Source organism: Kogia breviceps, chromosome X, assembly GCF_026419965.1.
Source record: "Kogia breviceps isolate mKogBre1 chromosome X, mKogBre1 haplotype 1, whole genome shotgun sequence".
NCBI classification, from domain to species: domain Eukaryota; kingdom Metazoa; phylum Chordata; class Mammalia; order Artiodactyla; family Physeteridae; genus Kogia; species Kogia breviceps.
Window position 1 is genome coordinate 119,587,103 of NC_081330.1, and position 24,702 is coordinate 119,611,804.

Below are 24,702 nucleotides of genomic sequence, written 5' to 3' on the forward strand. Positions count from 1 at the left end.
AGTAATATTCCATTCTATATGTTACCACATCTTCTTTATCCCTTCATCTGTCGATGGACACTTAGGGGGCTTCCATGTCCTGGCTATTGTAAATAGTGCTGCAATGAACATTGTGGTCCATGACTCTTTGAATTATGGTTTTCTCAGGGTATATGCCCAGTAGTGGGATTCCTGGGTTGTATGGTAGTTCTATTTTTAGTTTTTTAAGGACCCTCCATAGTGTTCTCCATAGTGGCTGCATCAATTTACATTCCCACTAACAGTGCAGGAGGGTTCCATTTTCTCCATACCCTCTCCAGCACTTATTCTTTGTAGATTTTTTGATGATGGCCATTCTGACTGGTGTGAGGTGATACCTCATTGTAGTTGTGATTTGCATTTCTCTAATGATTAGTGATGTTGAGCAGCTTTTCATGTGTTTGTTGGCAATCTGTATATCTTCTTTGGAGAAATGTCTACTTAGGTCTTCTGCCCATTTTTGGATTGGGTTGTTTGTTTTTTTGATATTGAGCTGCATGAGCTGCTACTAAATTTTGGAAACTAATCCTTTGTCAGTTGCTTCATTGGCAAATATTTTCTCCCATTCTGATGGTTGTCTTTTCATCTTGTTTATGGTTTCCTTTGCTGTGCAAAAGCTTTTAAGTTTCATTAGGTCCCATTTGTTTATTTTTGTTTTTATTTCCATTTCTCTGGGAGGTGGGTCAAAAACAATCTTGCTGTGATTTATGTCATAGAGTGTTCTGCCTATGTTTTCCTCTAAGAGCTCTACAGTGGCTGGCCTTACATTTAGGTCTTTAATCCATTTGGAGTTTATTTTTGTGTATGGTGTTAGGAAGTGTTCTAATTTCATTCTTCTACATGTAGCTGTCCAGTTTTCCCAGCAACACTTACTGAAGAAGCCATCTTTTCTCCATTGTATATTTTTGCCTCCTTTATCAAAGATAAGGTGACCATATGTGCGTGGGTTTATCTCTGGCTTTCTATCCTGTTTCATTGATCTATATTTCTGTTTTTGTGCCAGTACCATACTGTCTTGATTACTGTAGCTTTGTAGTATAGTCTTTTCTTTCTCAAGATTGCTTTGTCTATTCGGGGTCTTTTGTGTTTCTATAAAAAGGGTGAAATTTTTTGTTCCAGTTCTGTAAAAAGTGCCATTGGTAGTTTGATAGGGATTGCACTGAATCTGTAGATTGCTTTGGGTAGTATAGTCATTTTCACAAAGTTGATTCTTCCAATCCAAGAACATGGTATATCTCTCCCTCTGTTTGTATCATCTTTAATTTCTTTCAGCAGTGTCTTATAGTTTTCTGCATACAGGTCTTCTGTCTCCTTAGGTAGGTTTGTTTCTGGGTATTTTATTCTGTGTGTTGCAATGGTAAATGGGAGTGTTTCCTTAATTTCTCTTTCAGATTTTTCATCATTAGTGTATAGGAATGCAAGAGATTTCTGTGCCTTAATTTTGTGTCCTGCCACTTTACCAAATTCATTGATTAGCTCTAGTAGTTTTCTGGTAACATCTTTAGGATTCTCTGTGCATAGTATGTCATCTGCAGTGACAGTTTTACTTCTTTTTTTCCGATTTGGATTTCTTTTTCTTCTCTGATTGCTGTGGTTAAAACTTCCAAAACTATGTTGAATAAAAGTGGTGAGAGTGGGCAACCTGCTCTTGTTCCTGATCTTAGAGGAAATGGTTTCAGTTTTTCACCATTGAGAATGATGTTGGCTGTGGGTTTGTCATATATGGCCTTTATTATGTTAAGGTAAGTTCCCTCTGTGCCTACTTTCTGGAGGGTTTTTATCATAAGTGAGTGTTGAATTTTGTCGCAAGCTTTTTCTGCATCTAATGAGATTATCATATGGTTTTTATCCTTCAATTTGTTAGTATGGTGTATCACATTGATTGATTTCATATATTGAAGAATCCTTGCATTCCTGGGATAAACCCCACTTGATCACGGTGTATGATCCTTTTAATGTGCTGTTGGATTCTGTTTGCTAGTATTGTGTTGAGGATTTTTGCATCTATGTTCATCAGTGATATTGGCCTGTAGCTTTCTTTCTTGTGACATCTTTGCCTGGTTTTGTTATCAGGGTGATGGTGGCCTCGTAGAATGAGTTTGGGAGTGTTCCTCCCTCTGCTATATTTTCGAAGAGTTTCAGAAGGTTAGGTGTTAGCTCTTCTCTCAATGTTTGATAGAATTCACCTGTGAAGCCATCTGGTCCTGGGCTTTTGTTTGTTGGAAGATTTTTTCTTTAAGTGTTTCGGTTATTTTTAGTTAAAGAAAAACAGCCTTTTCCAAGGGCAACAAAGTAGGTGGAGCTGCAGCCGGATTGGTCTGAGAGGGCTCTAAGGTGACTTACATATGCCAGTCAGTTGACATGATTAACGCTATTATTCTTGAGGGGCATTGAATTAAGGAATGACGCAGGGAGCCAAGAGAGCGGCTTATTTGGTTGGTTCTCAATCACAATCAGGAAATAGTCTTTATCTGGTGCAACCATAATTTCATTTTTTTGGAGCAAATTCAAAGGAAGGTGAGGTCATTCTGGGGGTCAATTTCACGCATGGTGCTCCAGGCCTTCTAGATGAAGTTGTGCATGAGGTTCGCATACTGTGTGGTGTTGGGATTGTCCATGGTGCTCTCGATGGGAATGCATTCTGTGTCCACCACAATGATTCCCTGCACGCCCTTCTGGCTCTGAAGTCGCTTCAGTGTCTCCTCCACCTTTGCCATCTTGGACCGATCCGGTAGCTCCGCATCACCAGCCCTCAGTTCAGTCCCTGTTGGAAGATTTTTAATCACAGTTTCAATTTCCTTACTTGTGATTGGTCTGTTCATATTTTCTATTTCTTCCTGGTTCAGTCTCGGAAGGTTGTACTTTTCTAAGAAATTGTCCATTTCTCCCAAGTTGTCCATTTTATTGGCATATAGTTGCTTGTATTAATCTCTCATGATCCTTTGTATTTCTAGTGTCAGCTGTTATTGCTCCTTTTTCATTTCTAATTCTCTTGATTCGAGTCTTCTCCCTTTTTTTCTTGATGAGTCGGCCAACGGTTTATCAATGTTGTTTATCTTCTCAAAGAACCAGCTTTTAGTTTTACTGATCTTTGCGATAGTTGCCTTCATTTCTTTTTCATTTATTTCTGATCTGATCTTTATGATTTCTTTCCTTCTGCTAACTTTGGGGCTTTTTTGTTCTTCCTTCTTTGATTGCTTTAGGTATAAGGTTAGGTTGTTTGAGAATTTTCTTGTTTCTTGAGGTAGGCTTGTATTGCTGTACACTTCCCTCTTAGAACTGCTTTTGCTGCATCCCACAGGTTTTGGGTCATCGTGTTTTCATTGTCATTTGTTTCTAGGTATTTTCTGATCTCCTCTTTGATTTCTTCAGTGATCTGTTGGTTATTTAGTAGCATATTGCTTAGCCTCCATGTGTTTGTATTTTTTAGGTTTTTTTCCCTGTAACTGATATCTAGTCTCATAGCGTTGTGGTCAGAAAAGATACTTGATACGATTTTAGTATTCTTAAATTTACCAAGGCTTGATTTGTGAGCCAAGATATGATCTATCCTGGAGAATGTTCCATGAGCACTTGAGAAGAATGTGTATTCTGTTGTTTTTGGATGGAATGTCCTATAAATATCAATTAAGTCCATCTTGTTTAATATTTCACTTAATGCTTGTGTTTCCTTATTTATTTTCATTTTGGATGATCTGTCCACTGGTCAAAGTGGGGTGTTAAAGTCCCCTACTGTGACTGTGTTACTTTCAATTTCCCCTTTTATGGCTGTTAGCATTTGCCTTATGTATTGAGGTGTTCCTATGTTGGGTGCATAAATATTTACAATTGTTATATCTTCTTCGTGGATTGACCCCTTGATCATTATGTAGTGTCCTTCTCTGTCTCTTGTAATAGTCTTTATTTTAAAATCTATTTTGTATGATATGAGAATTGCTACTCCAGCTTTCTTTTGATTTCTATTTGCATGGAATACCTTTTTCCATCCCCTCACTTTCAGTCTGTATGTGTCCCTAGGTCTGAAGTGGGTCTCTTGTAGACAGCATATATATGGGTCTTGTTTTTGTATCCATTCAGCGAGCCTGTGTCTCTTGGTTGGAGCATTTAATCCCTTCACATGTAAGGTAATTATCGATATGTATGCTCCTATTACCATTTTCTTAATTGTTTGGGGTTTGTTATTATAGGTCTTTTCCTTCTCTTGTGTTTCCTGCCTAGAGAAGTTCCTTTAGCATTTGTTGTAAAGCTGGTTTGGTGGTGCTGAATTCTCTCAGCTTTTGCTTGTCTGTAGAGGTTTTAATTTCTCTCTCGAATCTGAATGAGATCCTTGCTGGGTAGAGTAATGTTGGTTGTAGGTTTTTCCCTTTCATCACTTTAAATATGTCCTGCCACTCCCTTCTGGCTTGCAGAGTTTCTGCTGAAAGATCAACTGTTAACCTTATGGGGATCCCCTTGTATGTTATTTGTTGTTTTTCCCTTGCTGCTTTCAGTATGTTGTCTCTGCTTTTAATTTTTGATAGTTCGATTAATATGTGTCTTGGCGTTTTTCTCCTTGGATTTATCCTGTATGGGACGCTCTGTGCTTCCTGGACTTGATTAACTATTTCCTTTCCCATATTAGGCAAGTTTTCAACTATAATCTCTTCAAATATTTTCTCAGTCCCTTTCTTTTTCTCTTCTTCTGCTGGGACCCCTATAATTCGAATGTTGGTGCGTTTAATGTTGTCCCACAGGTCTCTGAGACTGTCCTCAGTTCTTTTCATTCTTTTTTCTTTATTCTGCTCTGAGGTAGTTATTTCCACTATTTTATCTTCCAGGTCACTTATCCGTTCTTCTGCCTCAGTTATTCTGCTATTGATTCCTTCTAGAGAATTTTTAATTTCATTTATTGTGTTGTTCATCATTGTTTGTTTGGTCTTTAGTTGTTCTAGGTCTGTGTTAAACATTTCTTGTATTTTCTCCATTCTATTTCCCAGATTTTGGAACATCTTTACTATCATTACTCTGAATTCTTTTACAGGTAGACTGCCTATTTCCTCTTCCTTTGTTTGGTCTGGTGGGTTTTTACCTTGCTCCTTCATCTGCTGCATATTTCTCTGTCTTCTCATTTTGCTTAACTTACTATGTTTGGGGTCTCCTTTTCGCAGGCTGCAGGTTCGTAGTTCCCGTTGTTTTGGGTGTCTGCCCCCAGTGGGTAAGGTTGGTTCAGTGGGTTGTATAGGCTTCCTGATGGAGGGAACTGGTGCCTATTTTCTGGTGGTTGAGGCTGGATCTTGTCTTTCTGGTGGGTAGGACCATGTCTGGTGGTGTGTTTTGGGGTGTCTGTGAACTTATTATGATTTTAGGCAGCCTCTCTGCTAATGGGTGGGGTTGTATTCCTGTCTTGCTAGTTGTTTGGCATGGGGTGTCCAGCACTGTGGCTTGCTGGTCGTTGAGTGGAGCTGGGTCTTGGCATTGAGACAGAGATCTCTGGGAGAGCTCTTGCTGATTGATATTATGTGGGGCCAGGAGGTCTCTGGTGGTCCAATGTCCTGAACTTGGCTCTCCCACCTCAGAGCTCAGGCCTGACACGTGGCCGGAGCACCAAGACCCTGTCAGCCACACGGCTATGTGTCAGGTTAGTGCGCTTCAGGGTAGTAGAGGCCAGGGTCAGACCTTGGAAGCTGATGGGGAATGAGGCTGACTCCTGGTCCAGGACAGGGCGCAGGTCCAAAGGAGGTGGGGAGGGCGTGTCCTAGGAAACGGTTGGGTCAATGCATCCAGGCTGGGTGGGGGTGGTGCTGGGGAAAGGGAGGCCCAAGGATCTGGATCCAAGAAACTGGATGATGTTTTCCCAAGATTGCAGGGCCACGAGTCAGGAATCATCATGGAGAGAAGCTAAGGACAGCGTCAGGATCACACAGCTGGTAAATAATGGAGTTTGGCTTAGACTCAGGCCAGTCATCTCTGAGGCACACATTTTTGTACCCTTATCCTATGCTACTCTCAAAGATTCTCAGCTGAAATAGTCCTGCCCCTGCTTCCTCAGCTCTTTCTGCTTTCCTCCATCCCAACGTGCACAATAGTATATTGCAATAAACTGTTTACTTGCCATTCCTTTGCAATGTTTTTAGGTTTTCACTTCACTTTAAAGAAGCTGACACAGGATATCACTGATACATTTTGGATAGGATGTATGTAAGAAAACCCATCAGAACTCCAACCAGAAGATCAATACTCAAAAGGCCTTGACCCTGCCTCTAAAGAGAGTGTGGAAAGTGAATGTATATTGATATGTTTTAAGTTAAAACAAAATGTTTAAAGTATGTATGCATCATTTTTTAGTGATTCTCCACTCAAACTGTCTTTTTCAATTAACAAATGCACAGGAGGTCCAAATGCACAGGAGGAATAAGAGGGCTTTGTAATAAAGAACATAAATTGTATGTCTCATTTCATATTCAACTCTAAATTCCTGAGTTAGAGAGAGGAATGTCCCCCAATATCCATTCTTCCCTTACTAGAGTAATACAACTTGTAAATGGATGCCTAAGTGTCCAGAATGAAGAGTACATTTTCTTTCTGCCTTTCAGCTAGTGTGGCCATGCAACTAAGTCCTGGCCAATGGGATGTGATAGCTGGAGCTCCATCTTGACCTTGAGGACAAGGGCCACATTTCAGGGGTGGTAGAGCAGAAAGGCAGAAGCAACGTGGGTCTCCTATGGCTGTGGAGCAGAGTTACCATACCCGCCTCCCTATGTATTTGTACCTGAGAGAGAAACTTCTATTTTGTTTAAGCCACTGTAATCCTGAGTCTCTGTTACAACCCCCTACCCCTAAGAGTATCTTTCTCCTTGCCCTCTTGAGACTCATTGTCAATCGTTAGGCACCGCCACTGATGGGAGGGTGATGGTCACCTTCCACTGAAAAACCGTAAGGCCAGCACAAGAATCCCAGGCTTGCAGGTCAGAGGACTGGAGTTCTGGTAGCAGCCCTGCCACTTACCAGCAGAGATTGCAGACATTACATAGTGCCTGATACACAGAGGTAATTTCTCCATTTGTTCATATGAAATTGTTATTAACCGTGAACAATCACCATGAGTAGAACAGAAATTTAAAAGATAACTGAAATAGATCTGTCAGAATTTTATTATTTGGCAGTGAAAGCTGCAAACCGCATGATTATTTTTGACACCTAAAAAGTAAGCACCTGATTTTACAGCAATCCTTTTTTATAACTTTTTGTAAAATGTCAAACTTCAGTTTTATTTTGGTGGGAAGTGCCCCTTAGGAAAACACCTAAATTGACACAGAAAAAGAAGCCTTTAAATAGATTTTTGAAAAGAAACATAAAACGGTGTTTTAAAACAACAAAGAGCCTTGTAATATTTTTTCAAGTTTTCATTGTAATGAAATCACTATATATATATTAATTAGAAAAATAACTTGTAATGGTTGAATTAATTAAAAAGCCACATTACTGGTCAGCCGTCTTGGCAACACTGCTTTCCATTTCGTGATGATGATGCTGGTGGTGATACTCTGTCATTTATGACATAAAAAGCACATGGGAATTGACTAAGGCAAAGATAAACCTCTCCAGTCTTAATCTTCTGTAGACAATAACAGGAAAACAGGAGGATCCACCTTTACTCACGAAGGAAACCTCTAAAAGTTCTGTCTGACTCCAGTTTATTCTACTCTTGTTAAGGCACTTAGTTCTTGACAATAACCACCTGTGATAAGTCAGCTGCTGTCCAAGAAATTCATAGGCACACAATATTGTTTACTGTATCGGACATTTGCCCTTAGGTCATATGATTAAAACTGTCACTAAGAGTTAACAATTAAAGAAAAAATTGAAGCAATTACAGAGACAACTCGAACAATGTGTGCTTTTCTTCTTTTCTCCCATGCTTCTAATTAATTCCTTACTTGTGGTCTCATCTACCTCCTCAAGCTTTACCTTATGGCTCCTGGCACATCTTCTTCCCTCAGATAAAGCCAGCTTCATGAGCCCGCTCATTAGCCACTCTAGGTCTGATTCAGACACCCATCCTATGCCTGTCATCACTGTCAATTTACGTGCCTCCCCCTCAGAGGCCTTGCTTAGGTTTAATTAAAATAAACCAAGTCTAAAAATTACTTGTTGAAGATACAGTCTAAGACTTCAGAAGCCAAACCAATACAGTGTTTAAATTTAAGACTATCTCTCTACAGTTAAATTGTACAAAATCCTTCAATATATTTTCAGGACTTCTAATGATTATGGGTACTATGGTCATTTTTAAAGTCAGATTATGAGCACAATGACAAGTTATACTAGATAATAATACTTTCTTTAATAGTATCAGAAACAGCCCTAAATAAAAGAATGAGGCAAATCTCTATTGCATCAGTTAGTGACTTACTTTTTCAACATACTCAAACACCAAGTACAGTTTCCCCCTCCGACGAAAGGCTTCCTTTAACTCCACAATGTTTTCCTGCTTGAGAGTACGAAGCATTTTAAGCTCTCGTAAAGTCGTTTCCTTGACTTCTTCATTTTCTAGAATGTAAACAATGGTGAATAGAGTAAAATTAAAGCTTTCAAACCACTATTCAAAAAATTCTAAGAACACTGAAAACATACCAATTTCCCTTTCCACTTTGAGTACTTCTGCATAAGAAGCCCAGGGATGGAATATTCAATATCACATTTTCTTGTTGAAAGGATCAAGAATAAGAAACTTAAAGAAGAAAAGGCTTACTTGACCAGCATGAACCTAATTTGCTGCTTGTATTTTCTTATACTCCTTACTACTGCAAAGTATATATGTAAAACAGACTTATAGACACGACATATAAATCCACTGTCATTTTAACTCTAACACTACATATTGAGGAAGAAGGAGTTTAAAAGGGTAAAAAGGAATTAACCGCATCAGTGTGCAGAGGAGCCTTAATGCAACATCTGTAGCAGTTGATGTTTTAAAGTTTGGCCTGGGGCTTCCCTGGTGGCGCAGTGGTTGGGAGTCCGCCTGCCGATGCAGGGGACACGGGTTCGTGCCCCGGTCCGGGAGGATCCCGCATGCCGCGGAGTGGCTGGGCCCGTGAGCCGTGGCCGCTGAGCCTGCGTGTCCGGAGCCTGTGCGTCCGGAGCCTGTGCTCCGCAGCAGGAGAGGCCACAACAGTGAGAGGCCCGCGTACCGCAAAAAAAAAAAAAAAAAAAAAAAAATTAAAGTTTGGCCTGAAGCTTTGGCTTAAAAGAGCATTTTATTCCCCAGGCTGCATGTGAGTCACCTCTGTAAGCAGAGGTCATATGCCAGGCATGCACAATGCAGGTCACAGTCAAGTTGCAGGGAACTCTAAGGGTGTCTGATCTTCTCTTTGAACAGCAGCTGCTGCATGTTCCTGCTGTCCTCCTGTGGCACATCCATCTGTCCATCCCAGGTAGTGTAGCTGTACTGGGATGGAGAACTTATGCTGAGCCAATACACCCTTTCGTATCATCAACTCCACTCATGATAACCCCCACAGACACAGAAGTCACATTAACTCTAATGGATCGAGTGGCATGGGAGCAGGAAAGGCAATATTTCATGTTAAAGGAGTTTTTATAATAGCTTTAGATTTAGCCAGCAAATTCTAACCGTCATGTTTACATATGTATATACAAGGAAGGATATAGGTTCATAATCCTTTATCTGCATTCCAAAAGCCAAAAAAAAAAAATCAGTCTAAAAATTGAATACTTTTTCTAACTTTAAGGCAAATCTCTTTAGAGGCAAATCCTGAACTAATACGAGACCACTGACAGTCTGTTTATCCTACTTAGTATGAATATTCATATGTTGCACTGTAGAAATAATACCTGATTACAGGATGCTAAAGTGACATGCCATATTTCCATTCTAAAATCTAAAAGTTATGAATTCCAGAATACATTTGGTCCCAAGGTTTTGGGTAATGGTCAGAATCCTGGCTTGAAAGTCTAAGCTGTGTAACCCTCAAGTTCAGGCATGTCTGGGAAGGTGGAAAATGGTTTGGGGACAGGGACGAGAAAGATGAAGATGCCTTCAAGGAAGAAATGTTTCCTAAGCAAGATACACAAGAGAAAAGAACCTAAATGGGGCCAAAGGGGGAGGGGAGCTCCTAAATGCAGTAACAGGAGTACTTCTCAGATTATGGTCGCACCTCGCAGTGCGGGATCTTAGTTCTCAGACGCGGGATTGAACCCGGGCCCGGCAGTGAAAGCGCCAAGTCCTAACTACTGGACCGCCAGGGAATTCCCCTAACCCCCATTCAAACTGAGTCTAAAGGAAAGAGACTATAACAAAACCATGGGCTTTGCAGTAGCCCCAGAATAACTGTAACAAACAGAAAACAAAATCAACACTCCTTTGTGAAATGGTTACACAAGGGAAATATTCTCCCTACTTCAAGAGAACTGTTGGAGAATGCTGGAGCATAGATTAGGAAAGGAGAGAGATACTGCCTATCAGAAGGCAGGAAGCAGCAGTAGCAAAGGCTGACAGCAGCACAGGCAGTAAAGCAGCCCAGCCCACATCAGGGGGGTCAACTGGGAACTGGGTACTCACAGGGCCCATGTCAGAGCATGAAACAGGGGGGCCACCTGGCAGTAGGGGCAATGTGTGTGACATGATCAGGGGACAACCCGAAGTGGCTGAGAGGCTTGTGGGGGGGATAAATGTCCAGCTCTTCTGCAAATAGGGGCTGGAGCAGAGAAGCAGTATTTTGTAACTGTCAGAACTGCTAAAGCCTAGGGAAGCTAAAAGTCTTCAGTCTTATGAAGAAGGTTAACCTGCTTCTCTGCTGTCCCATCTGAGTTACTCCCAAGGTTAGGGTAATCAAAATAAAATCCACCTGTCTCTAAGATCTGCCACACAGATCTCAATATGAAGCAAATAAAATTACTTCTAATAAGGAAGTAATTCAGCAAGAGACAACTATACTACTCATGACCTGATCCTTGTCTGCATTTCCATCCCCATCTCCTGCCCCTCTCTCCCTCCCTCACGTTAGTCTTTCGGTTCCCAAAATAGCCCCAAACTTTATTTTTCAACCTTAGGGCCTTTGAGCTTGTTCCCTCTGCCGAGAACTCTCATTATACTACCAGACTCTTTACAGGGCTGGCTCCTTCAGGCTGCAGTTTAAATGTCACTTGATCACTAAACCAAAGCAAGCCTCCATCCCCATGCTAATCCAAGAACTCTAAGAGGACAGGTCTAAGTCCCGCTTGCTGTTCAACAACGCACACCCAACCACCTAGGACCGGACCCAGCACAGAGGGCATCAATAAATACTTCCTACACGAATGCCCTCACTGGTGCCATGAGGAAATCCTTGACCATATGTGGCTAGCTCTTATTCCCTTAAAACATGGGAAGCAGCAATGTGATAGCAAACAATAGGCCCTTTGCCCTCTCGGTTTTGAGGACGCTGCTTTCAATCTTTTCTCTTCAGAACTTTGAAAGGGCAGCTTTTCAGACAGTTAAGACAAACTGAATTTATTTTCCCCTATTCACCTCTGCCCCGGTAGTCTTCTACAATGTGTGATTATAAAAACTGGAGGCTCCAGAAAACCGACTGCACCAAGAGTCAAGAACACATATATATTCAGTCATTAGAACATCCCTAAGCTATGCTGGAGCTGGTTACAAATAAATGGTGCAACAAAGTCAAAGGTAAATAAAGTTGGAATACCTTTTGTAATCAAAAGCTTGGCGAATTCTTGGCACTGAAAAAAGGGAGCTTTGTATCATTAGCAACTTGTGGCAGTTTCACCTTGCTAACAGATAAAGCCGAATGGCCAAAGCAGAATGGCTATCGTAGAAGGAACGTTGGAGTAGGATCTGGGAGACCTAGATTTTGGACCCTTTTAACCAGCTAACACTGTAACATGTGACTTTGGGCAAGCCATTTAACTTTTCATTCATAAAATAACTAAATGGGCACTCCTCTGCACCCACACATGTACCCTAAAAAGTCCCATGGCCTTTTCCAAATCTAACAATGCATGATTTCGCTTCATTAAAATCTCATTGATTATGAGCCTAAACCTCATTGAATCTTGGTACTTTGTTATATATATTTATATCATTCTAATCTATACTGACTTTGCTAAACAATGGCTAGAGAGAAAAGGGAAACGAATCTTCAAAAAGCAGCTCACAAAAATCACTTAGCATGCAGAGCCAAAACCACCTAATTTGAGCAGCTCATCTTGTTTAGGAAGAGAAGGCTCCTCTAATTTATGTCAGTCATAGTTATTAAAAGTTGAGGTAAGCACTTCGGCACTAAGATTGTAATGAATGGGAACAGGTATAAAGTGGAGTTATTAATCCCCTAAGTGCAAGCAAAATGCACACTCTTCATTATTTGGAAATCCTATCATTTTATTCCTTTTAAGGTTCCTGGCCTACCCCCTGTACTTAACAATGAAAATTGTGGCACTAAATGAACAGATTATCGGGAAAAGGAATGAACATTCCACTTACAAATGCTTCTCTCCTCAGAGGTTCAGAAAGTAGCAAAGCTGCTGAGTGAGCCAGTTTTTTAAAGGTGGAAGCAGAGCCCACTAAAGGGGACACAAACACCCCTGCCTTTCAGCTGAAATAATCTCAGGGCTTTTTATTTAGGCTGGGCTCCTCCAGTTCCCAAATGAAGAAACCAAGTCTAGAAAGAATAACTTTCTCAGGGTAAGTGAAGGGAATGTCACACCGAGTAGAACACAGGGACGGACGGAGGCGCCTTGGTGTAAGGCAGTAACTGAGCTTTGGAGAGTGAGTCAGGACACCCAAGTCGGAACACCCAAGTCGAGACTCTGCTTCTGCTTAACTATGTGGCAAAGCAGCATGGTGTGGGCGGAAGAAAAACTCAATGAAGATCCTGGGGTCTGTGTCTTAGTCTCAGTTAATCACATACTAGCTGTGGTTCCTCAGCTGTAAACTAGAGTTAGGGTTCTACTAGATGATGCTGAAGGTCCCACCATGTGATTCCTGCTTATGTGCGCGCTGATGGACCTGGTCATCAATTACCATGGAGGGAGTTTAGCTTAGTACAGGCAGCAATTATGACAAAGTTATATAAATTCTATTGAGTGATGACTGAATAGTATGGTAGAAAAAGGACATTAAGTTAAAAAAAAAAAAAACAACTAACCTATTTCTAAGCTTGCCAGTAAGGGTGCAAGTTAACAGACCTAAAAAGCAAGAAGGGAGATTCAAAGTAAAAGAAAACAATTTTTAAGAATAAAGATCACAGGAGCAAAAGAAATGCAAAGATAAGTAAGTGACGAAAAGAGAAAAATCTAAAGATGAGCAGAAACTCTTCTGTAAAACTATTTTTAAAGAACCGTGGGCTTAGAAAAGAAATCCAGAAATAACTATAACCTACTTTATGAAATCACAAACCTGACATTTTTGTATAGCCAAAGAGGCCCACCATAATGGACCTTTAAACAGGTACAATGTGGGGAAAAGTTAAGCCATCCTTGCACAAAACCATAAGGGTGCCAATTTTGAGTCTGGTTGCCCTGACTGAAGAAGGAACATCAACAGGAGGGCAAGTAACATGGCCAGGGGGTTTTGAATGGTGGTACTGCTGTCATATATACCAAAAATGATGAGAAAACTTAAATCTTCAGAGATGAAGGCCAGGTAAAGCACAATGGAAATGTATTAAACCATGAAAGGTGCAAAATGTTCACCAAATCTTAGGAGAATCCCTGAAGTTTGAAAGAGATCCATTTTGGTCATTAAAAAGAAGTGTGGTGAAATCATGACTATCCAGAATACTCAAGCTTAGTTAATTGATTTCTCTATTTAACCAAGGTTTGGAAAGTTTGTCTCAAAGCCTCTCTTACAGAGAAATCCGGTTCTTGAATTTAAAGATTATGAACCCTTGTTTTCTACAAATATACAAAATAAGAGACCGGAGTTCCCCTGATCCCGAGATCAGGATAGAGCTTTCCAGTGTCTGGGTAAAAATAAGGATGAAATAAACTGGAGCAAAGAACAGATGATCAATTAAACATTTTCTCACGATTAAGAAAAAAGATGTCCATTCCAAGGTAAAATATTTATCTATGGAAACATAAGCAGCAGCAGGATATGAAATGCAAGCAATTTTATTTGATATAAAAGCAAAGACACAACCTAAATTCCATGTTAACCATGGATTACAACACAGCTCCCTGAGAGTCAGCCCCCTTGCCATGTACAGAGGCCCAGTGACAAGTGGGGAGGATCCCTCCTCACCCCATCACCCATACATTCAGGAAGGACTGAAAAGTTCAAATAAACAGAAGGTGTTGCCACATCAGAAGATCCAAATGTTTGTCAAATATAAATTTTAGACCACAGGACTTCTTCAATTAAAGGTTAAACAGTGTTTTTATTCTTGCTGGTCCAAAGCTATCTAATCTATATCAGTGCTCTTGGATTATTTTAAAAATTGAGGACGGTAGACACTGGCACATGTGTGTACGTGAAAATGATGATCCAATAGTGATAGAAGATTAACATCTGAACATCAAATCTCATTGTACAAGATTGGAATTATAGGAAAGGTAGGAGGATTAGGCTAAATTTATTATTATACATAGTCTGGAAAGTACCTTTTAACTAAATAATCTCTAGTATCTTTTTGGTCTGTGGTCATTTTTCTCTTCTCAGAAAAATCCAAATATGTACTGAGCAGAATTAATTCTATGGAGACTTCTGGTCGGTTAGGTATTTATTAGTTAATGTTTCTCTGTGGGAATTTACATTAATAGACACATTTATAATACTATCATTCAGGATATCATTAAGAATTCGTTATCTGAGACTCCACATTTGTGATGATGTATAAAGAAGCAAAAGTCATCAAAACAAGAAAATATTAACAAATGAAGTGATCTCAAATAAAACTATCATCACTCAAACATTCCTTCCTTTTAACAGGTGTTGATTCCCACCAGTGTGTCAAAGTCTTTCAGGGAAAATCATAGGCACAGACACCGATAAATGATCTGATGGTGTTATATCAGCTAACAACTGGAGAATAAAAAATGAACAAGGATGAAGACAAAAAAACAGGAACGTACAAAAACCAAGAGAAGAGTGACAAAGCCTTTTGTATATTTTTAATGACCTTCTTTTTATTGTGAAAGTCATTCACTGACCTAGCCTACAATTTTACTGTAAAAATTGCCCCACCCTGCCAAAAGATAACAACTGATTCTTTTTTCTAAGAAACAGTACATAGTTGCTATTATAATCTAAATTGTGTTAACTATAAGATAAACTTATTTTTATAATTTTAGTTTCATTTTTTTCAACTTAAAACTCCCGATCTAACCTTTTATTTACTATGAAATTTTGGTTTCCATTTTAAATAGTAATCTATTGTCCTGGGATAATAAGGACTTCTTGAACTAAATAGTGGTCTACGTTAAAATGTTGTTTAAAACATGTTTCATGCAAATTTGTGCATACATATGAATTTAACAAGAAAACAGGACATTATCATAGTCTTTTAAAGCTAACAGGAGGTAATATATACTCATAAAATATTCCTTGATATAATCAGCATAAGAATACTTGATTAGCTTGAACATGGGTCAGACCAATTTCAGATCCTATTTCAGTTTAACAATGCTTTCAGAGGATTATTTCATTACCTTCACGAAGATTTTTAAACACTGGATTTGGAAAAGTCACTACCAAAATATCAAAAGAATATATTCAGAGTAACTATTAAAAGAAATTCATGACAGCTATATGACAATAAGGGCAATATTATCATGAAACTGTATTTCTTATTATAATTAGCCTGACTAAAATTTAAGATGATAAACTGATACAGAATTAAGTGGTTTACATAGGGGTTGAATGGACATCCTCACCTATACTAGACTATCTATCTACACTTCACACTCCAAAACGGTGTTTACCACACATCTTCCCTTAACCTTCCATTAAGCATGATACTACTCTGGCAGGAGGAAAAGGGTAAAGACAGAAAAGTTTGTGTGAGATCTCCCAGGGAGAACTGGAAACAATAGGAAAGTGTGCCTAGAATAGGCTTGGAACTAAAAAGTTATAAATAATTGGATATGCTTTTAGATTCTATTGCTGAAATATTTAGGAAGTGTCCCTCTAGAAGTATGTATAGGCGCGCTTATGAAGCTGTCCATCTGCAAAGTGGGTGGGTGATGCGGCTGCATGCCTGTGAGGTAGGGCAACTGATAACGGCCCAGCAGAGATGAGGGCAGAGTGGATTCATGTTTTCTCAGCTCAGTGAAATAAAAACAGATCAAGCGTTTCCTATAATGTTTAGACTATCCATACACCCCTGGGATGCCACAGCTAGAAACAATCTCTCTCACCTCAAAATTATACAAAGTCATTCATTCAGCCACTGACTGCTTTCTACTCCGTTTTACTGCTTTTTATTTACAGGTCTTAATTCTGTTAATAGGTCAGAAGCTTCTCGAAAGTATCCAGACCTGATTTACCTTCACTATTCTTATAGCACCTGGCTCAGTGCTCAGTGAATTTCTTTTTCTTTTATTTTTTTTTGGCCGTGCCACACGGCACGTGGGATCTTAGTTCCCCTGATCAGGGATCGAACCCGAGCCCCCTGCAGTGGAAGTGCGGAGTCTTAACTGCTGGACAGCCAGGGAAGTCCCCAGTGCTCAATGAATTTTAACAGATACACTACTGATTGCCAATCTGAAGGTACTGTAATTCAGGGACTAATATATTGTTTAATTGAAGCTAAGAATCGGTATTCATAGGATAGAGGTTGTGAAGAATTGGGTATTTAGTTTTCTTAAAAACAGCAATGGCATACATGGCCTAGATTGTACTGCTTTTCAAAAATTTGATGACAGTTATTATTTTTGGTGGTAGCTGATGGTTGACAATGTGCCTTACAAGATGAATGCACAGCCAGAAGTCTTTATATACAGGCAAAGGTTATGCTTTGATCTACTGTTGCAACCACTCTTTTTAGTAGATCACCATTTGTCTCCTGGCCACCTGTGTTAGCCCAAAGCCACTGCTCAAAGAGCTTATATCCAGTGGTCTCCTAGGGGGTTGGCCTGGGGCTACTGCTTCCCACTAGACTACGGGTACATGATTGGAAGCAGGGCTTTTTTGGTTTTTGTTTTTAAAGAACAAGCTAAAGTATTTTTTTGTTGCCTTCTCCTTAAGGCTGCCAAGCCAATGCTAAAATTCCTGGCTGACGTGCCTGCGCTCCACATAACCAGCACATCGGAGCTGGCTTACATCAAATACTACTGCATCTACCCCAGGAGTTGTCAGCGAGGCCCTTTTGTTATTTAATGTTTGCTAAGTCTCTAAGGCAGGGGTGATGAAACTTCCCAAATACAGAGGCTGGTGTCTTACATCACAGTCACTGTGTGCTGATGAAGGTAGGCAATGAATGCCCATTGTCACGCTGCCAATTAAATATGAAGGGTGATGCTATGGTGGGGCCTCTTACTCCTGCAGCACTTGTTTTCAAATGGCAGGTTGTGACTCACTAGTGGTGACATCAACGTATTTCATGCCAAAATAGGCACTTACATGAATTTATATGATGAGCAAGAAAGAACAGAAAATGGAGAACCTCACATTAGTAAAATAAATAATTTTGTGAAACTTTTGCTTCAGTTATATATATGACATTATGTATGAGGATACTGTGTAGGAGGTAAAAAATACTTCTGCTGTGGGATCTCTGTCAAAAAAAAAAATTGAAAAAATGCTGCCTAGAGCTTCTTAAAGGCCATCCATGTGTGTCTTTGTGGGTCAGTTTTTCTACTTGGCTGTATTTGGATGGCCAAGAGTCTGGATTTAAAACCTAATGGCCTAATGAAATGCTTTATTTATTTTTTCTTTTGTACTTTACCTTTTTTTTGGTGCATTATTTTTGTTGTTGTTGTTGTTAATCCTTTATTTTAAACTTTTTTGCCCAGGATAGGGTAATTTTAATACTCCATTTGAAATGGTCTGGATGTGTGACCAAAGCCTCCAAGTATGGTATTTCTTCTTGAAAAGCTTTTATTTTCCCAATGAGTTATTCTAAATACAAAACCATTCCCTCTGTACTGTTTACATACCACTTATCTTTATATTTCTAGCTAACTAGGAAGCAGAGATCGCAGTAACCAATATTGAAGCCTTTAACATAGCACTTGCTACTTGTGTGAACCCAGGAAGTATTTACTTCAAGTAAGTTTTATCATTTTAAACTGTTAGTATTTAGAAACAGTGTAAATAGCATGTCTTCTATCCAGCATCTGAAGCAGGATTTCCAGGGTTGACTGTCCCTTAAAACACAAGATGAATTTTCTGATATCATGAGATTTGAAAAGATTCACATGGGAGGAACTAAATGTTTCAAAGCAAAGCATGATGATAATTAAGATATATTTACTGAGATTGAGACTGTAAAATCTGAGGAACAGGGTCTAATCAGCTAGATTTCATCCCTTCCATATTCTATTCACAAAAACTAAATATAAAAAGAAAAAGTATATATATACCTTCACTGTCCTTGAATTTCTTGATTGCCACAATTTCATGCGTTTCCTGCAAAGGAAAAGAGGCAGAAGAAAAGTCATTCTCCAGTGTTTTTCAAACTGGGAATCCCAACTGTCTGGGGGTACGTTCTGAAAGAGAGTAGCAAGAACCCAGAAAATAAAAAATAAATCCTCCTCTTCCCCAGTCCCTCATTTCTCAGTTCCAAAATTCTCTTTCTTACTACCCTGCAGGCATTGTCAGGGAAGGAAAAGGAGAAGGGGGAGGGGCTGGGGGACGAAGAGCAGATTCAGCAATAGAATATGGGTGAACCAGCAGTGTCAATGTCTTTTGAGACTATGCAAAAGTGCCAGGATGGCTGACAATAGACTGGCGTCTACACTGCCCTCTGAAACCCAGGGACACACTTAATTGGGTTTCTAAGACCAGAGAAAAGGCTTCTATAATACTTGGTAGTTGCTGGTAGCAGAATACCTCTTCCAAGTCTCCTCCCTTCACTTACCTCTTCCTAACAAACCCATCTAGTTGTTCACCAGCTCTTCCCCATTGATAGCCATTTCATATCCAAAGTGGGATAAACATTTGCCACCAAATACCAATCACCAACTTTCCCCTGCCTTTATTTAGCTCTCCTGAACTAGCAGACGTAGTTGGTGAGAAGAACCCTATTTTAAACTGAAAACAGCACAAATCCTTTTTTTTGGTCTTTTTTGGCTGGAAGACAAGAAAATAAGGGCTGAGAAGGAAATGAAAATGCTAAAGATTAAGTATAACTAGGCTAAATAATTCATGTAAGATATTCTAGTCTATAAAAGGAATAAAAAAGCTTTTGGTAAAATAATATATAGATTCTTCAAAGCCAACATGTCATATAAAAAGGTCTTCTGAATGATTCGGGCCTGTTCTTTTTTACTCGAAGTGGGTATACTTTCAGATCTGTAAGAGCAAATCTTTTATAAAACTTTGTCCCTGCATCAAAACAAAGACTTGAAAAACAGACACAACACGAGGCAATAACCAACAGGGCACAAAATCATTAACTTATTAAAAATATATGCTTTTCTCCTAGATTCCTTACAAAAGCAAAGAGAATCAAATAAGCAGGGGGGGAAAAAAGAAATTTTTAAAAAGCTACCATTTCAGTCATTATGCTGAAAGACAAACTCTGAGTCGTAACTATATCTGTAAATCAAACCCCGTTTCTCACCTGCCCGTTGAAAAAAGAAGAAAATACCAGCTTTCATATTTGTGTTACAGGGGAAAAATTATCTGAAAGTGCTATAGGCTATTGAGGAAAAAGATTCTTATTAAGGTTATTATGTTTTTCTTTTTAAGGGAGGAATAGAATTGTAGAGTACAGAGAGCTTTGGGGATACAATTTATTTGTACATCAGCAGACCTGACTTAAACTCAGCCACCCAGGTACTTTCTGATATTGTAACTGTTTCACTATTGAGAAGGAATAACTGCAAAGTCAAAGTGATGTGGAGGAGGATCACCTAGAATATTAGTATAGGTAGTACCAGGTAACTCTGCTAGGTATGCTACTCTCTCCTAATACACTGACACTGTTTTCTAACCCTGCTCCTTTTCAAATGCCTCTAGCTAGCAACCCACCTGCGGCCTAAGAGAAAGCACGAAGCCCTATCAAGAAACTGCTCACAGCACAAAGAAAGGGGCAATAGGATTGCATCCAGGAAGAGAGGAGAGGACTGCCCACATTTCAACTGAGTGTTGTTCCAGGTACCATTTCATCCTATATTGCACGTTTTTAAAATGGCGTCCTAAGTGTTAAAACTTTGCCTGATTGTATAAAAGGTCTTGCTTAGGTCAAAACTGTCCACTGACTGATATGACTACATATTTAAATTTATGACTACCACCTTGAAGAAAGAAATTCATCAGATTTTTTTCTCCTGGCATCTCATAAATAGAATTTACAGTATAAAACAGTTGCCCGAAGGGGGGTCAAATAAGATGAAATGTTTATTCTTTTATTTATCCTTTCACCGATACCATGAAAATCCTCTTTCTCCTCAACACTCACACACAGACACATACACACTCAATATGGTTAATACATTTACTTATAGAATAAAGCCAAACAGACGGAAGTTTTCTACATAAAATCCAATGTTTGGTGGAAAACACATGCAATCGAGGGCAGAAGATGCTGGAAAAAATTTAACATTTTACTTTTATTCAAACTACTTATAAAAATAACACAAACTCATATAAAAGAACATAAAGGGATATAAGAGTATAAAAGGAGCATAAAAAGAAATAAAAAACTATATAATCCTTCCTAATAACATTTTGGTATATTTTCTTCCAGTAAATTTTTCTCAAATTGGAAGAATTTGAGAACACATATATTGTGCTGTATGTTGCTTTTATTTCACTTGATATTGTGTAAGGGACATTTGACCTGGCATCAAATAATTTTTAAAACCACCATTTTTAATAGATGGTTATTTAACCAGTCTATCAATGAACATACTTCAACATCTGCATCTTCATTTCCATAAAGTAAATTCTGTAACTGATATAACTGGGTTAAAGGGTATGAACGGCAAAGGCTCCCAATGCTGCCAAACTGATATCCAAATTCCCTTCAACAGCATGAGAACCCATGCTACAACCATAGCCAACACTAAACACAATCATTAAAAAAATCTTTAGACACCAATGAGATCAAAGGTTTGCTTCTATGAACTGGTAAGTGAAATAAGGTGTACTAAGCTTAATGTTTTTCTTACTGATTCATGAATGTGAACTTGTTGACAAATTTTGTTACAAATATTTTCCCCAGATTGTTGTGGACATGGAATTATTTAGGGTGTTGCTGTTATTGTTGCTGAACATAGTTTATTATTATATAGTCAAATTTATTGATACATGCCTTTGTTATTAGGTGCACAACTTTTGTGCTCAAACTCCTTTCTAAGCTTGTATATGATTAATATTCATCCACATTTATCTGTCTCGATATTTCAATGATTTAATCTTGTTCCTTAAGTCTTCATTCACTTGTAATGTATTTTAATATGCTATATGGTGAGGGAATCTAAATTTAAATTTCTAAAAACTGAACCAATTTTCCCAATACCTTTTACCATGGATTTTTAGTTCTGTTGCATCTTAGCGTCCTTATATATATACTCTAGATTTTCTTTCAGAGCTTTTTAATCTAGTCTCTACTATTGACCTGTTGATTCTTATGCCAGAACCAGTTTAAATTACTGTGACCTTAAACTGTTTGAAATTACTCTGGGGTTACTGACCCTGATACTTCTTACATCGTTTTGTTAAATACATTTATTATTTTTTTTTTAACATCTTTATTGGAGTATAATTGTTTTACAATAGTGTGTAATACATTTATTATTGAGAATAGGTTTTGGCTGCTATATTTAATTTGTAATTACACACACACGAGCTATTATATTTAGTCTCTATTTCTTTTTTCTTTTTTTTTGTTATCCTCTTGCTATATTTGACCTCTCTTTTTTTTGGCCGTGTTTTGCAGCATGTTGGATCTTATTTCCCTGGCCAGGGATGGAACCTGTGCCCGCTGCAATGGAAGTGTGCAGTCTTAACCTGCTAGGGAAGTCACCTATATTTGACCTTTTTGTTAATGTATAATGTCTTTGTCTCTTGTAACCTTTTAAAAAAAATTAAAGTCTATTTTGTCTGATAATATATAATATAATCACTTGTTCTCTTTTGGTTACTATTTCTGTGGACTATCTCTTTCCATTCTCCCACTTCAACTTTTTGTCTCTTTGGATCTAAAGTGAGTCTTTCATAGACAGCATATAGTTGGATCATGTTTATTTTTATTATTTTAATATTTTTTATTGAAGTATAGTCAATTTACAATGTGTCAATTTCTGCTGTACAGCAAAGTGATTCAGTTTTACATATATACAATTTTTCATATTCTTTTCCATTATGGTTTATCACAGGATATTGAATATAGTTCCCTGTGCTATACGGTAGGACCTTGTTGTTTATCCACCCTATATATAGTAGTTTGCATCTGTTAATCCCAAGTTCCCAATCCTTCCTTTCCCTACCCCTCTCCCCCTTGGCAACCACATACCTGTTCTCTGTATCTCTGAGTCTGGATCATTAAAAAAATTTTTTAAATTGAAGTATAGTTGATTTACACTGCTGTGTTACTTACAGGTGTATAGTCTCTATTTCTTTACATATTTCCTACCGTGGTTTTTCACATATTTGAGTGTTCAATTTGCATTAAGTTTTTGCTCAGCCACTATTTATCTTTGGATGGCTTTCTGAGCAAGTATCCTATTTTCCAGGTCTTCACATATATCTGAAAGTCCTCACACGTGAATGGCAACTTGGAAGGCACAAAATTCTCAGGAAGAGAATTTTATCCAATAAGATAACCTTATGTTCTCCACCATCCTCAGGGTCATTGTAAGGTTGTGTGTCCTGCAAAGCCCTGGAAAGTGCCATTCACATCATAGATGTCTCAGGTTTGTACGTTTATTAAAGCAACTTTCCAGTAGTTAGGAGTAAAGTGTCTTGTTGTAACAAAATCCGTACACTAAGATACTTTTCCAAGAAGAAGAAAATGAAGGGAATTCCCTGGCGGTCCAGTGGTTAGGACTCTGCGCTTTCACTGCCAAGGGCCCAGGTTCAGTCCCTGGTCAGGGAACTAAGATCCCACAAGCCACGCGGCTTGGCCAAACAAAAAAAAGAAAAGAAAATGAAAGATCTTAAAAGAAGAATTGCCATTTTCTAATCCACATAAGGCTCCAAACGGGCAAGTGATGCCCTGATGGTCTTCTGGTATTTGTGTTGTAGAAAAGAACTCCGAGGTCAATTTGGTTTTTGTTCGGATGTAGATAACTTCTTTTTTTCTGCTTAGATGCTGTTATGCTGTTAGGACTTTTCCTTGTCCTTGGAAAGGAAATTTTAAATTATCAGAATATATCTAGGGGTGTGTGTGTGTGTTTGTGTGTATTTTGAACTAATAGTACCTGGAAATCAAAGAACTTAGAGACGTTTTCTTCTAGCAACCTTAAATGTTGTTTCTACTCCTATTTTTCTAATAGTTTCCACTAGAAATCTTGAAATCAGCCGCTCCGTGGCATGTGGGATCCTCCCGGACTGGGGCACGAACCCGCGTCCCCCTGCATCGGCAGGCGGACTCTCAACCACTGCGCCACCAGGGAAGCCCCCCTCCATGAATCTTTATTGAGATGTAAAATGAGAATAAGTAAAAGTAAAATATTTATACAGCATGCCTAAACATCCCCTCATCTTCCCCCTCTGAACCTGGTCCTGTCTCCTGTCCCATATCTCAGTGAACCCTAGCCAGAAATTTAGGATCACTCTTCCCATCTCTGCAATCCCAAATTCATCCAGGTTATCACCAAGTGCTGTTGATTTTTGCTTCCTAAATCTTTTTCAAATTGGTCCACTGTTCTTCTCTACCTGGACACTCCCAGCTCAGCTGCAGCCCTTGGCATTCCCACCTGGGGTACTGCCTAACCTCCTAACCCTTTTAATGTCTGCCAGTCAGCAACCAGGCTCTTCATTTGCAAAGGAAAATCTGATTTGACTGCCCCACCATTCCCCTTAGAACTCTCCCCAAACTCCCCTGCCCTAAGGACCGCATCAAAGCCCCTTCGCCTGGCCAGCAAGGGATGCTCTCCAACCACCTCTCCCTAGGTCTCCCTTGCTTGCTGAGACTCACCATCCTCAACACGAGCTCTCCTGATATTAAGCCTGTTCCCTTTCCTCCAAAAAGCCTGGCCCTCCCTGTGCCATTCAACCCTGCACTATCCCTTAGGCCTTAGCTCAGTCCTCACTTCCTCAAGGACGTCTGCCCATAGCCCCGTGGCTAGGTCTGAAGGCCCAAATGCTCTCTGAGCAGACAGCTCTCCTTCATAACTTGTATTAAAGGGACACCTTCACATATTTATCTGATTCTGCCACTGGACTGCAAGTATGTAGGTGAGAAACAAATGTATGACTGGTCTAAAAGTATGCTGAGCGAGAGAGAAAGATCTAGTGCAAATGTCTCACGCACTGCATCACCTATTCAGACTTCACATCTTGCCGGCCCGTGTCATGTGTCTGTTTGGACGTCATTTACTAATTCTGCCACAGCTTAACAGAGAAATACCTTT

General features: G+C 39.2%; 1 protein-coding gene and 1 pseudogene across 5 annotated transcripts in view; both read right to left on the bottom strand.

Moving 5' to 3' along the window:
* Positions 1 to 24,702, bottom strand: part of CDKL5 (cyclin dependent kinase like 5) — a 173,334-nt gene that overhangs the window by 52,595 nt on the left and 96,037 nt on the right. For all 5 annotated transcript variants that reach the window (XM_067022938.1, XM_067022939.1, XM_067022935.1 and 2 more), the window contains 2 exons: positions 18,541 to 18,586; positions 8,411 to 8,547 (listed from right to left, as the gene is read on the bottom strand). In XM_067022938.1, the coding sequence (XP_066879039.1) occupies positions 8,411 to 8,547; positions 18,541 to 18,586 (183 nt within the window). The remainder of the gene's footprint in view (positions 1 to 8,410; positions 8,548 to 18,540; positions 18,587 to 24,702) is intronic.
* On the bottom strand, positions 2,368 to 2,746 carry LOC131748673 (dynein light chain roadblock-type 1 pseudogene; annotated as a pseudogene).